The sequence below is a fragment of the Sturnira hondurensis genome, unplaced genomic scaffold (genome assembly GCF_014824575.4).
Source record: "Sturnira hondurensis isolate 20B ecotype Veracruz unplaced genomic scaffold, ASM1482457v3 Scaffold0014432, whole genome shotgun sequence".
NCBI classification, from domain to species: Eukaryota; Metazoa; Chordata; class Mammalia; order Chiroptera; family Phyllostomidae; genus Sturnira; species Sturnira hondurensis.
Genome location: NW_028087063.1, coordinates 3,323,504 through 3,338,508, shown reverse-complemented (window position 1 = coordinate 3,338,508; position 15,005 = coordinate 3,323,504). Strand labels below are relative to the sequence as shown.

The 15,005-nt window shown below is 37.8% G+C and overlaps 1 protein-coding gene across 2 annotated transcripts in view; it reads left to right on the top strand.

The window, feature by feature from the left end:
* Positions 1-15,005, top strand: part of IFT57 (intraflagellar transport 57) — a 69,645-nt gene that overhangs the window by 14,259 nt on the left and 40,381 nt on the right. For both annotated transcript variants that reach the window (XM_037063351.1, XM_037063349.1), the window contains exons 4-5: positions 831-921; positions 5,305-5,373. In XM_037063351.1, the coding sequence (XP_036919246.1) occupies positions 831-921; positions 5,305-5,373 (160 nt within the window). The remainder of the gene's footprint in view (positions 1-830; positions 922-5,304; positions 5,374-15,005) is intronic.

The window sequence follows — 15,005 nt, the reverse complement described above, 5'->3', positions numbered from 1 at the left end:
TCCTGAATAGCCAAGATTATAAGTAATAAACTTGGAAATTATTTTTAGCACAGGTTAGGCCAATTTATTTTCTTAATATACAGGATGCCAAAGAACATAAATAGTCCTTTTCCTGAAAAAGAAAGACAAATAATCAATTAAAATATGAAAAGGTATTCAACCAATTTCATGTGAAGGAAATACCATTAAAACAAGAATGAGAAGTTTTCACTTAAGTGATTGGCAAAGATTAAAGTTTGTTTACCATATTGGTGAATATGTAGAAACGGAGTCAGTGTTGTTGGAAGTATAACATAATAGAAGTTGGTTTTGGTGATATCTAGCAAAACGATAAAATGTACAGAGTTCTTGAACCAGCCGTTGTAATAGTGTACATAACGATAGATATTTGATGACGACCTCTGCAATATTGTCTAGTAAAAAAACTAGAAATAACCTCGATGTTCAGCCGTAGGTTACTAGTTAAGTAATATCATGGGATTGCTGTTAAATGTAATGCGTGCAGGTGATAGAGAGGGGAGAGATATGTGTATAGGTACTTAAATGTGGTATATTAGTAAGTGAAGAAAGTATATAGGGTAATATGCATGATATTACCCTATTTATGTGAATTTGTTCTTTAAATTTGGAGATAGACATTTTTGCTTCTTTATACAGAAAGTATCAAGAATACATGAAATATTTAACAGTGATCATGGAAGAGGGATGGAACAAGATAAGACCTGTTGTAGAGGAGATCCTTAGTATTCATCTCATACATAGCTTTTGTCCTACCAAAATGTTTTGTTTTGTTTTCAACTCTCATCTCATATTAAGCTTCATTCTCTTAGACCAACGTATCCAGTGGAAGAATTAGAAGAAGAAACTGTTCCAGAAGATGATGCAGAATTAATGTTAAATAAAGTGGATGAAGAATTTGTGGTATGAGTGTTACCAAATTTATTGTTCATTTTCACCTGTGGATTTTTTCCTTCTTTTAATTCTCCTAGCTTTCCATTTTCTGGAATATAATTTATTACAATATTCTAGAGATTAAAAGTTTTTAGAGTACCAGTTGTTTAAACCTTCAGTTAAGTTAATGCTCATGTTCTATAGTGATTGAGGTTTGGATTTCAGCGGAGGTTCTTAAATTGTGGGCAGGAGGTGGGAGACTGCTGCTTGTACGAGTAAACATTTCATTAACAACTATTCATGACCTTAAGTAGTCATAAATAATAAACAATTTAAAACAGAGTAGTAGAATTTAGGATTAATACATTCTGCTTCATAAGAATGCCATTCATTTCTCAGGTACTACATTATGCTTCCAAATTGAGGACAAATACTAATTTTAAAACTTAAAAATTTTAAGTGCAGGAACTTTAAAAATACTTGTAAACATCAGTATTATTTAAATTGTTTGGCAGCATCTGAGCTTTGTTTCACTCTTCACGTTCTATCAATGGTGTAAGTGATCGAGTCTCAACAACACATTAGACTAGTAAAGGGGCAGGAACACAGAGCTCCTTCTCAGAGCCAGAGGTGGAGTAACCGTGGCGTGTTAGGAAGTGTAGCTGTGGTCTGCACTCAAGATGGCAGTGTATTTTACTCTCATAAGTCAGTTAAATTTTCCAAGTGATTTTAAAAATTAATGTAGAATAAGTATATACTATATTTCAGCTTAAAGTAATCTATTAAGCTACTATATGGTACAAAGACATTAATCACTTCATTGTTTTATAGCAAGTGCTGAAAATAACCATTAAAGAACTTAGGCTATATTCAAGTAGTAGGTTATGGTATATCCATGAAAAATTGTTTTTTAATAGTTGTTTGTAAGAAGTACATGGTTACATTTATAAGTTACAAGGATGTAGTGTACAATATAAGGAATATAGTGAATAATATCATAAATATATATGGTGACAGATGATTCCTAGACTAACTATGGTGATCACTTCTTAAAGTATATAAATGTTGAATCACTATGTCAGTCATCTGAAACTAATACAATATTGCTTGTCAACTATAATTAAAAATATTTTTAAAAACCCACTGTGCCCCCTACACCAAATATATACCACTGTGTACATATTGTCAGATTACTAGGTTTTAAAATCATGTGAAATGAAATACTTCTTCAGAGTAGGACTATATCACAAACCAAATATATGTTTTTCTAATAAATAAATACTATTTAAGTGAAAAAAATTGTTTAAGGAAAAATGTTAGTGACATGGGCATGGTAACATACAATATGCATAAACTCAGGTATCCGAGATGTGCAAAAAAAAAATAATGTTAATATGTTAACATTAGTTATATATAGGTAGCAGGATTATAAATAATTTTTTTCTGTGCTTTGTATTTTTAAATATTTAACATGTTTTACTGAAGGAAAAAGACCATTGTAAAACTAATCAATTTGAAAGATTCTTTTTTGATAGAATGCATTTTAAAAATTAATGTAAAAATATATTCATTCATTCTACATGTGTTTATTGAGCCCCTGTTATGTAGCAGACAGTGGGTAAGACCCTGGTGGTACAGAAGCTTGAGGCAGAAAGGAACTTAGCATGATCAAGGAACTGAGAAAAAACCCTTGTGGCCAGATCTGAGTGAGGGGGAAGGTGGCTTAAGATGAACTGGGAAGATAGACTAGGTACTTACCATTTGGGGCATTTTAGGAGGTTAGACGTTATTCTTTGTGTGATAGATCTTTCCACTCAGGCTCAGAAAATTTTAAGATCTCACATTTTCCCAGGTGTTCACTTCATTTTTTTTTTACGCAGGTATATTTCTCATCTTGTCTTTATAATAGCTGTTTATTAGTTACTAGTTTATTGACAGATATCTGGTCCCAATGCATCAACATTTACCTTTAATGGGATATAACTTGGAACTGCCAGTTCGGAAAAAAAGTATAAAAACATACTAGTCAGAAAAATGACCCTATAAAGGCAGAAACAATTTTGTGCTTTTTTTCATCTCCAGTTTATTGTTCAGGGCATGGTGCACAGTAGGTGTTTATTAAATATTTGGCCACAAAATCATCTGTCAGCATATTGCTGTATAACTTTTAGAAATCATAGCTAATTTTTTTCTGAGAACACTTTAAAGTTTAAAGCAGCATTATGAGGCATGTAAATTAGAGAAATAAACTAGAAAGCAGCCTCATCGCACATTTCTTCCCAACTGTGAGGTAGACACCATCTATTGCCATAGCACCAAGCTCAAAGGCCTTCCTCACAGGTTTGCTTCTGAAGCTACTATTTCCCTTAGTCATGTCTCTGGAGGATTTTTTCCCTCCTTTCTTTTCTTATTGTCATTGTATTCTATGGGGACCTCTTACCTCTCCCATTGCTCAGACTAAGGAGAACTGGATCAATGCCAAAAAGCATTTGGATGATTAGATATTACTTCATTTTGTTGCCAAAGTTTGTAGAGTGGCTTAAGGATGGATGATAAAGATAATTTCTGACAAAATTCTGCTATAATCAGCTAGAAACTAGAAACCTTCAGTTTTAGACTTGCCAAATCGTGATAGGATACAATAATAACTGTCCAAAAAAAAAAGTAAGTACTGGTCCTGACATAGTATTCTCATCCACTGTATTTAATCATGTCCTTAGTAATTGACAGTAACAGAATTATGAGGATGCATATAAGGCAAAGAAATGATAGGAAATTGTTGAGTGCCTTCTAAATTACTGAGATTAGAATTCTCAATTTATTTTAAAGCCTTTTCCTCTGAGTCTGTTTGTATTCAAATTCCTTTTGAATGCTCTCTAATGTTTAGTAACTTAAATTCTTATCCTAATATCTTCTGTGAAAGCTTTCTACCTATTAATGTTCAATCCAGTACAATTCAACAAGTATTTATTGATCACATATGTAAACAAGTACTCAGTAGGTTATCGCAAAGCATTATAAACTCGTCTTTTCTCCCATGAGCATTTTCAGTCATTGGCATTTCAGTCATTTACTCTCCTTGTTAAGTAGACTGTCATTAGTGCAAACACGGAATAGACCGGGCCACTTTTCAAAGATGTGTGTCGGCATATAGGCTTAGGATTTAAGATGTAAACAGATCAGTTTTGTCTGCATCTCTATGCCCCACTTCCCTCTCCCTAGAAGAGTAAACATCACTCGAGCGTGTGGAAGAAAACTGCGTTTATATTGTTTTATACTTTACTAAAATCTCTCTAGTCCCAAGTATTAGCATAGTTCTCACATCCTGCTTTAGCGGCCCCACCGCCAGAGGTTCTGAGTGGATGTAGAATGGAGCCGTAGACTTGGCCTTCTCACAGGCGTTCACGTCATGATGATGACGCTCGTCTCAGAACGACCTCTGGAGGACCACTGTCTTACATACTTTTAAGTTCTTGAAAATGAGCATTACCCTTGAGCATTATCCGCTGCTTTTGTTTAGCTCAACACGTAGAAGTGTCCACCAAACAACACCCACCAATTTTTTTCTTTACAAGAATTGAGGACCAAGCCTTGTTGGCTTTATTGCAATATCCTTAAGCTTCCAATATTCTTGTTAAGTGTATTTCACCCACTATGTCACTCATCACCACAAAAACATTTTAAGAGAAGGGGGAGCTCATGTTTTGTCCTACCTGCTTATAGAACCTGCTCAGACTCCTTATTTACTTTCTGTTGGGAAAAGGATTACCTTTGCAAGGGTCACTTCTGACCCTGCCCTCCACAGCAGTTGGTCCAGGGTTCAGGACCAACTTGGAATCCACCTGAACTGCTTTTTTAGGTAGGTAATACCTAAGATACAAAGTTAATGTCCTAAATCTGTATATCTCACATCTTTAAATAGATTTAGGAGCCATGGGCCAGGCACTACTGGTGACTTAAGTGATTAAACGTCAACATAAAAGATGAAATATCAAAAATATTCATTAATGTGATTGGTCTCTAGAATATTCTGTCTGTCGGCCTCTCATTTTTGTTTATCTTAGTCATGTTATTCAAAATTTCTGTTAACGTTCTCCACTATTTCAGATATGTCACTTGGGACTGTTTCTTGTTTTTATGTTTATCTGTAGATCGACAGTGATTGCACCTCCCTCCTTCCCTTCCCCCTACCACCTTCTTTCAGTGACTACTAAAAAAGGCCTATTTTAAATGGCACCATCAAAACCTCAGAAACAGATGAGCTGCTAATAAGTTTACATGCATTACTGGGCTTTCAAATACCCTTTCCTGCATTAGTCTTTGTATAGAACTTGTATATGTGAAAGTTGTAAATACATTTTTAAATGGTACCTTTTTATAACTATTAACTTTTAAAACTCTTATTTTTCTAAGGAAGAAGAGACAGACAACGAAGAAAATTTTATTGATCTTAATGTTCTAAAAGCCCAGACCTATCGCATGGTAAGTGGCGTGGTATATACACAGGACCACCAAGCAATCGGTGCACTTTTTCTGCTGGAAATTGAAACAAGTACAAACCATTGTTGGCCACTGCTTAGTGTGTCATTTGAAAAGTTGATTTCAAAATTGCTTTCCTAGATATAAACTGAAATAGTAAATATGAAAATTCAAGGGTGCAAGTAGGGCAGTCGGCCTCCTGTCTGTACCATGGAAAATTAGCACAATGCTTCTCTGGAAACTGAAAATAATTTATTTGCCTTATGTCAGAGGTATTAAACTCATTTTCACTTGGGACCACATCAGCCTCGTGGTTGCCTTCAAAGGGTCTACTGTCATTTTAGGACTGTATAAATGTAACTACTCCTTAACTAGGGGCAAGGAGCTCTACATTCAGCCCTTTGAAGGTAGCTGAAAAGCTGATGTGGCCCCCCAGTAAAAATGAGTTTGGACCCCTGCCTTATGTCATTTTTTATTTTGGAAACACATACAAGGTCTGTCCAGAAAAGCTCCAGCCATTGTCAATATAACAAAAACAGTTTGTGCAGCATTGATGTAACCTGGCAGCCAAAGAGAGTAGACTAGAATGTGCATGTGTAACAATGACAACTTCACTATACCAGTCACTGGGGCTGGTAGACGCCATTGAGTGAGCATGTGTACTGTGTTGCCATGGCCTTCAAAGTAACCGAGTGAGTAGAGCATGAATCTGCATCATATTTTGCATTAAGCTTGAACATTACTCCACAGAAACTATTCAGTGATTCAGAAGGCTTTCAAGGTTGATGCAGTGAGTACAGTGCAAGTAAAAATGGCACAAACACTTCAAAAAGGGTCAAAAATCTGTTGAAAGTGATCCATGTTCTGGAAGGCCTGCAACAAGCAGAACACCTGAGAATATTGAATGTGTGTGGCCTCAGTCAACAAAGATTGCCGACTGACAGTGCGAGAACTTGAAGCTGATCTGGGAATTCCAAAAACTACTGTTTCCGAGATTTGGACATAGGACCATGGCCTGAAACATGTCATAGCAAAATTGTTCCATGGCTTCTGCTACCAGAACAGAAGGAACATCATGCAGTTGCTAATGACTTGATTCAAACAATGAACCAGATTTCCTCAAGAAGATCATAACCAGAGAGGAATTGTGGATCTACAGCTGTGATCCCGAAACGAAGGTCCAGTCGTCCGAATGGAAGTCCCCTGGTTCTGCACACCCAAAGCAGGCTCAGAGAAGTTGCAATAAGATCAAGATCACGTTAACTGTGTTTTTTGATTAAGAAGGTGTTGTCATCACAAGTACGCCCCTCTTGGCCAGACAATAAGTATAACCTCAATGTTCTTTGTCAGTTGAGAGATGCAGTGCAATGAAAACGACCACAGCTATGGGCAACTATAGCTGGTTCATTGTGACAACGCACCTGTTCATGCATCATGTCTCATACAGAGTTTTTTGGCAAAACATCAAATCACCCAGGTGACTCAGCCCCACTACAGACCAGATTTGGTGCCCTGTGACTTCTGGCTTTTCCCAAACTCAAATCACCTTTGAAAGGGAAGAGATTTCAGGACTTTGATGAAATTTAGGAAAATACAACTGGGCCGCTGATGGTGATTCCAACAAAGGATTTTGCAGAGCATTTTGAAGAGTGGAAGAGATGCTGGGAGAACTGTGTGAGGTTCCAAGGTGCCTACTTTGAAGGGGACTGAGGTGTCATTGTCCTATATACAGTGTTTCTTGTATCTTGGGTCTTCTTCAGTAAATGTCTCTATCTTTCATACTACATGGCTAGATACTTTCTGGACAGACATCAGTGTATCATTTGATTTCAATTTATTTTTCTTAATAATGGGCCTGTGCTGAAATGTTCAGTGGTCTTGATCATGGGATAATGGCAATTAAATGGTAATTAAATTAAATGACAGTTCTTTGAAATAAATAGATTATATTAAGATTGGTATGTGGATAGGCAGTCAGGCATTGCTGTAAGTCAATTTTTGCTCTGTTTCAATTAGGAAATACAGTATTTTGCCACGTCATGTACTCCCATGTATAATACACACCCACATTTATGGCCCAAACAGGAAAAAAATCTTTCTTTTAATTTTCTAATTCAATTTTTATTTATCTATATTTAGATACTTGTTTTTTGTATTATAAAGGAATTTTATAACTTTTTATATTATACAAAAATTTTAAAGGAGTTATACTTTTCATGCATAAGCATAAATAAAAGAATTGAGAACATTTATATACTACCCATGTGTAGTGTGCACCCTTATTTTTCTTTCACTCAAAAGTTTGGGCAAAAAAAATGCATTATACACAGCAAAATACAGTAAATCTAGTCTGTAAAAGGGAACCCACTGAATGAGATATTTCACAAGTTAATATGGGATTTTTGTATTTTTTAATATATGTGATATTTCAGTAAGGTGGTACCTATCTCATGCTCAAAAAAGTACACACTGAAAGCAAAATAATACGATTTGGGGGGGGCGTTTTTTTTGGTCTAAACTTTTCAAATAAATTTGAATCTAGTTTTGGGTTCATATCATAAAGACTTCCTTGGTGACTTCACCCCAGGATAATCTTTTCATTTATCATTTCCTACTTTAGTATTTTAGTCAGCATTAGTTATTATAAATGGTATATGTGTTTTTTCTGCCCACTTGAGGTACAGCATAACAGTGATGCGGCTAACTTGCCTGAATCTGTGAGTTGACTCTAATATTTTTAATGCTTACTAGGTGTCTGACCTTGCACAGGTTTCCATGCTTCTTGTGCTTATCTTTCTTAACTGTAAAATGAGGATTAAAATACTAACTTTTTCACAGGGTTTTTACAGATTAAAACAGTTACTATGTGTATAGTGTTTAGAACAATATCTGGCGTCTAGGAAGTCCTGAAGAAATATTGGTAGAAACCAAAACCGTATCTCCCTCCAAATTCCCCTTTCTGATAACAGGGATAACTATCATTTTTTATTGTCTCTATAGTGTAACACAGAAGATACCAAATGAATGAATGAATGAATGAATAAAATAGAGATCTTCTGTGCTTCCTGGACTTGCATGACTTTTTCCCTCACCAAGTTAGGGAAGTTTTCGGCCATTATTCACTCGATCTTATCCAAAAGTCCTAGAAGTCATAGCCCTTACTTTTTCAAACAGATTTTCTATGCCTTCCTCCTTTTCTTCTCCCCCTGTTGTTCCTCTGATGTGGATATGATTACATTTCATGTTGTCCTGCAGCTCCCTTAAACTATCTTTTTTTCCTTTGTTCATTTTGTTGCTCTGCCTAGGTGTTTTTTTTTTTCTACCTTGTCCTCCAACTTGCTGATTTAATCCTTTGCTTCATCTAGCCTGCTTTTAATTTCTTCTAGTATATTTTTCAGTTCAGATATTGTGTTCTGTATTTCCTTCTGGTTCTTATTCATAGTTTCTATGTCCTTTTTCATGCTGATGTAGTTTCCATAGAGTTCCCTGTAGTTCTCCCTGAGTTTCTTGAGCATCCTTATAACCATTATGTTGAACTCTATGCCTGATACATCGCTTGCCTTAATTTCATTTAGCATTCTTTTGGGGTATTCCTCCTTTTCTTTCAATTGAGGGTGGTTTCTTTGTCTCCCTATTTTAGGTGACATCTTGTGTCTGCATATTAGATTGATCTGTTTTGACTCCCTGTCTTCGTGGTTGGCTTTCTGTGGTAGGAGACCTGTAGCACTCAGTGGTACAGTCTCCTTGATCTCCGGAGTTGGATGCTCTCAGGATGCCCTTTATGCCATTTATGTAGACCCTCTGTGGTAATTGGGTTTTGGTTTCTGTTCCATCATTCTTGGGTGGGCTCTTCCCTATGGCCGCCTGACTGAGAGTCACACCACCCACAATGTCTTGTATACTGTTGTAGAGTAGAGATGCAGATGGTGCAAAGCATCCTCTCTACTCCTTGGCTTCAAAAATTTATGTCAGCTGAGATGCTGTTGATTGTTCGGGTCACTTTTCGGAAGATAGCCGAAAATTCGTGCTGGGGGCACGAGCCAGTGGGCTCAGCTTCCACCTACTTGGCTGATATCTTCTGAATCGTTCAAAGTACTTTAAAACACATACTTTACTGACCTTGTGGGCTAATTGGATAGGTGTTGTCTCCATTTCAGATACAAAAACTGACATTTATAACCTTAGGACAGTTAATCTTTTAAAAAGCTAACAAATTATGGAAGCTAAATTTGAACTCAGCTTCTTCAGACTCTCAAGTCTGTTGTTTTTTTCCCCTTTACACCATAACAAGAGTTCAATGCGGTAAGTATGGTTTGATTCCTGACTTAAGCAAGGACATAGTGGCACTTGGTGTTCCTGTGTGTGTTGAAGGTGATGATGGCAAAGTTCTCCTAAAGTGTGCGGAAGAAAAGAAAAGTAGAGATGCATATGCAGTTATTCTCAGAAAGGAACTGGCGTTTGTGTTACTCGTTCTTATATTGATGATGTAAAGGCTACTTTACGGGGTTCCCTTTGGACCAAGTCGTTTCAATGGAAATGTTGGGAGCAAAGTAATTTAATTTGTCTCCACCGCCACTCGTAAGTCCCTCTTGGTCCTGATTTTAATTTTTTCACTTCTATTAAGCTATATAAGGAAGGGCTTTCCCCCTACCTGAACCTTTATAAATTAATTATCTATGAGTTTTACCCTTTGGATAAAGATTGTAAAACATATACCCTTTCAAACTAAGACTATGTATGGTTGCATTGTCACGAGAGGAAGTCTGAACACCAGGTGTTTGAGAGTGGTCAGCCATGAAATACTAATGAGACAGAAAACCTCTTCCTATTTTAAAAAGTCTGGCAAGCTTTTGATGTTGCCCATAAAGCCATCCGTCTGAGACAGCTGTATCTGACCCTAGTTCATGATGGCTCAGGCTGCTCTCTCTCCAAGACAGAATTGCTGTCAGATTAGTAACATAGATCTCAGACTTTGTGTTACGTGAAGCAGGTGGACTCACAGGGCAGGAGAAACACTATTTTAGTAAAGTTGAATGTGACGAAGTCTTCACTAGAACAGGAGTGATGTGTGCTGTCTAGGAAGTTGATGTCCTAAGTGTCCTCGCGCGTGTCACTGTGCCAGCCCAGCGGTGTATGGAGCACAGGGACCTGAGTACAGTCCCACTCCACCTGTGGTTTTGAAGTAATAGACGCCGCTCCAGTCATTCTCTAGTCCTCACCCCACTTTGTGTTTCTTCACAGACCCTGGCGTTCTATTAATTTCTGACCAGAACCACTAGAATGCGAACTTCTTAAGAGTGACAGCTTTTTGCACTGCCTTTTCACCTGCGCCCGGTGTTTAGAATGTACTCAGTTTGAAAAATATTGGATGAATACATTTATGCATGAATGCCATTTTATATTTAGAATTTTATAGGCAAGCTATAGTTTAATCTTCATGGAGAAAAGAAACCTCTTAACAATGATTGTGAGAAAAATCTACTTATATTCCTTTCTTTCATTAAAGTGAAGTCATAGACCCCGAAAAGTGTGCTTTTAAGTATCATAATAATTCCAGAAAATGGGTATACACAGGCATTTTTCTGATATTTGTGGAAAGTGGAGCAAGAGAGAATGTAAATGAAAAGGGCGTGTTGCAGACTCCGTTCTCTGGAAGTAGACACCGAGACAGAGTTTGGGGTGCGAGACATTTACTGTGACAGGAAGCAGGGAGGCGGTGGCTTTGGGTCAAGGGAGAAGTGTAGCTGTGATTTGGGCCTGACAGAGCTCAGGCCCACCTGGTGAGGAGCTCTGGGCAAGTGTTGCCTTCTTGGCTCAGTGCAGACTGCTCAGGAAAGGACATAGCCCTGGGCGAGGTGGCCGTCAGCAGGTGAGTCAGAGCCTGAGGGAGCCAACAGCGGGAAGCTTTTCGCTGGCCACCTTTCCTGCAGCTGAGCAGCAAGTCCTTCCCTGAGAGGTGACCTGGTGGTCTGTCTTCCTGACTTCCACAACGTAGTTAAAGCCTGTAACTGCTAATCTGAGCAATTTTAAAGGGAGTGTGTGCCATTGACTAAACTTTGTAGTGTCTCCCTAACTGGATCTTGACACAGCAGCAATGTTTCTTGAGTGTTGGAAACTGTGTCCTAAGAAAGTAGTTCCTTCCATCAATGGCAAGTGTTTACAATGATGAAATTGGTTTGTTTTGGAAGCAGGTGGTTTTCAGAACATTTATTTACTTTAAAGTTTAAAAACTACAGGGTGGGGCAAAAGTAGGTTTACAGTTTTTTGTATGGAAAATAATACAATAATTAGTAAATAATAATACAGGAATAAACTCTGTTTTGTGTATGCACAACTGTAAACCTACTTTTGCCCCACCCTGTATATTTAAAGCTATTCTCACTGTGTGCTTTCCCCTCTAACTCTCTTATCCCGGGTTTACCAGCTTTACGAGATCTAATTTTCAAAAAGATAATTCCTACAACTAGTAAGGGATTGTTTTATGTTCCAAATTTCATTTTCAGGCTAGTTATTCCAATTCTGATATGACTTTTCTTAGAAGGAAAAAAATTATGGATGGATATAAGGCTTTAAGGGTAGCCCACAAAGTTTTACATTCTCTCTCTGTTCCTCCGATTCCTGGATGTTCTTGAAGTGTGGAATTTAGCCAAAGCCTCCCTCCGAGTGATCCTGGGGGAGGGCACTGGTGCTGTACCAAAGCTCTGGCAGGTAGTTGGGCAGGGCCCCCGATGGGAGGGTGACGTAGAATGTTCACAGTTGTAAGGGGTGGGAGTAGGAAAGGGAGGGGCCCTGGTGGCAAGGTGTTAGGGGGTGTTCCAGTCATTTCTGTTTCTAACGTGAGTGTGTCTGCTGGAAGCTGCCTGCACGTCTGTGGCAGCGATGCTGTGATTATGAGTGGTCTTTGTGGCTCCCCTCCATTCTGAAGCTCAGTAGAATCACAGCCACAGTGTTCTGGCAGCATAACACAGATGCGTCATTCTCCTCCCCCAGTGAAAAAAGATGGGAGGGAAGCTGTGTGCTCCCTGAATTCTATTTTTAAATGCCCATCACTTCATTTCAAAACATTTTAAAGCATGCCATAGATACCATTCTTCCTTGAGGTGCTAAATTTGAAGTTTTAGAAACCAACTTCTGAATTAGACAGCATAAAACCAACGATCTCAAAAGGTTTGAACACAATCGTTTTTTAATTACTTAGCAAAAAATTTATTGTACCAAGAATGAGAGAATTTTTAGCTTAAGGAGCAAAAGCTGTAAAGAAGTAAAAATCTGGGCTTAGAATAAAAGGTATCATCATGGCAAGTCTGCAATATTGCAGTCAAAAGGAGGAAGAAGATGGATACTTTGGTTAATATCTTAAATACTTTAAATTTTCTTCATTTGACATATTTTTTACAATTGTCAACACAATGTCCTTTCTGAGTAATATAGGGGGAAAATACTGTTCTGCAATATAACTTGTGTTAACCACTGGTTCTGATTCCTGCTTGAGGAAAATGTTTTTTCTTCTTTCCTAAAACATTTGAGTGTTAGTCCTACTTTCTGTATTGGGACTATGAAAAGTCTGTTGTTTCACAGGAGAAAGAACGAAAACACCGCATGTTTAGGTGTGATGGAACACACTATGACCGAGTAACTGCTTTTATTTTCCTGGTAATTAGCCTGCACCGCCCTGTCAGTTTTATATCTGGAGGTGAATAGGAAACACGGGTTAGAGAAGAAAGCTTGACTGCTTCCTGCACAGAGGAGGCTCAAACAGCAGTTCTTGCTGGGTGTTACAGAGAATTGTGCTTGATCCTTGTGTGGTTTTGAACCTACACTTGAAATAAGATAGATCCTTATTTTCATCCTGGTATTATTGTGAGCCTGTCGAGAAGTAGGGCAAGGACTTTTCAAGGTCCCTTCCAAATCTGAATCCATAACTTCAAAGTAGTTGCTGTGGCTGAAATAGCAGCCATGGATAAAATCCAGACTGCACAACTGTAGCCACATCACAATAGCAAATTAACCTCTCAGTGACTGCTTCCTTCTCTGTAAAATGGGGACACAGCTCTTCCCAGGGTTGTTTTGAGATAACCATAACAACTTGTGCACAGCACCTAGCATGATGCTGCCATAGATTATGCCGTTGATGCATAATTTCTTTAAAATTTCTTAAATTTTTTTCACTGTTCTTGGAGATTAGTTACATGATTTACTATGTGCTGTATAGCAGAACAGAGTAAAGAAGCTCCCATCTCTCAATACTTACTAGTTTCTAGGTTGCCATGAGTATTTTTGAGTAAGAAGCTTTGATTTAAATTGGTAAGCCCTGGTGATGTCATGGTTTTATTTCATATTCTGTAACATGGATTGTTAGTGACGGCCCACTAGAGTAAATCTGCTGTCACATAAGATCCCCCTACAGAAATAACTAAGGGTAATTTGAAGAAAAGTGATATAATGATTTTTTCTGACAATGATTTAAGAGTTATTATTTTATAAATAGGTTATATTTCCTGAATCAACCTAGCAGATAATTCTTATGTAATTTAATATGTTAAGTGGGTACCCAGACTATGTGCTTTTTTTCAGTTCTGTATAAACCTATAATCTTGAAGCCCATGCACCCATTGCCACCCACCCCTACCAGTGTCTCCTTTGAATATGTGCCTGGTGGATGATTCATTTTTCTCCAGGGCATCTAGTTAGTCCCTGAGACCTGTGGATGCGGCCTTTACAGTACTCTCATCCCCATCCCTTCAGCTGTCTGTCAAAGTCAGGCCCTCTTCCTCTCTGTCTGGACTGTGTAACAGTAATGTCCTAAATGGTCTTCTGTCCTTATCCTTTAATTCCACCCCCACCATTTTTAAAAATAGTTTTACTATACTCTTCTGTCTTACCAAAACATGACTTTTATCAGGTCATTCTGACTTCAGTAACTTTTGATAGCTTTTCAATGTCTACAGGTTCATTTAGGTAGATTATAGAAGGATAACTTCTGGGTCTGACTTTCAAGAGCCTTTGAAATTGGGTAACTGTTCACAGAGCCAATCGTATGGTTTTCCACTGGTGTAACTTTGTTCCAGGCAAACAGGTCCTCTCAGTTTCCAAACAACCCATGATCACATGTGCTTCTATTCCATCATCCTCTTTTCCTTTGTCTTTTATCTAAAATGCCTTGCCATCATCTTTCTACCTGACTTAAGATGCTCAAGGTTTAGCTCAAATTCTGCCTCTTCAGTGATGTCTTACTTTATCACCCAACCCCATTTAATTCTGTGACCCACAAATCTTCATAAAACATCACTCTAATGTTCCTTTATAATGACTTTTATCATCTTATTCCCTCTTCCTAGAACAAAACAGTACCTGGCATACAGTAGGCACTAAATAAAGATCTGTTGGATAACAAAGTCACTGTACATTGCTTGCAGCTCTTCTTTGCCTCCTTTCTGGCTTAGAGGACAGTATTCAACATTCCTTAGCCTGGCAATTAAGGCATTTCACAATCTATTCAACTCTTTATTTTTGCCCTCCAGTATTCGCCTTTCTAAACCCTAGTCTCTCTGTGATCCTCACAAGCCATGCTTACACCTATTTTATTGTTTTTGCTTATGATGCTTTCCTGCCTATAAATTTTTGGCTTGTCTCTT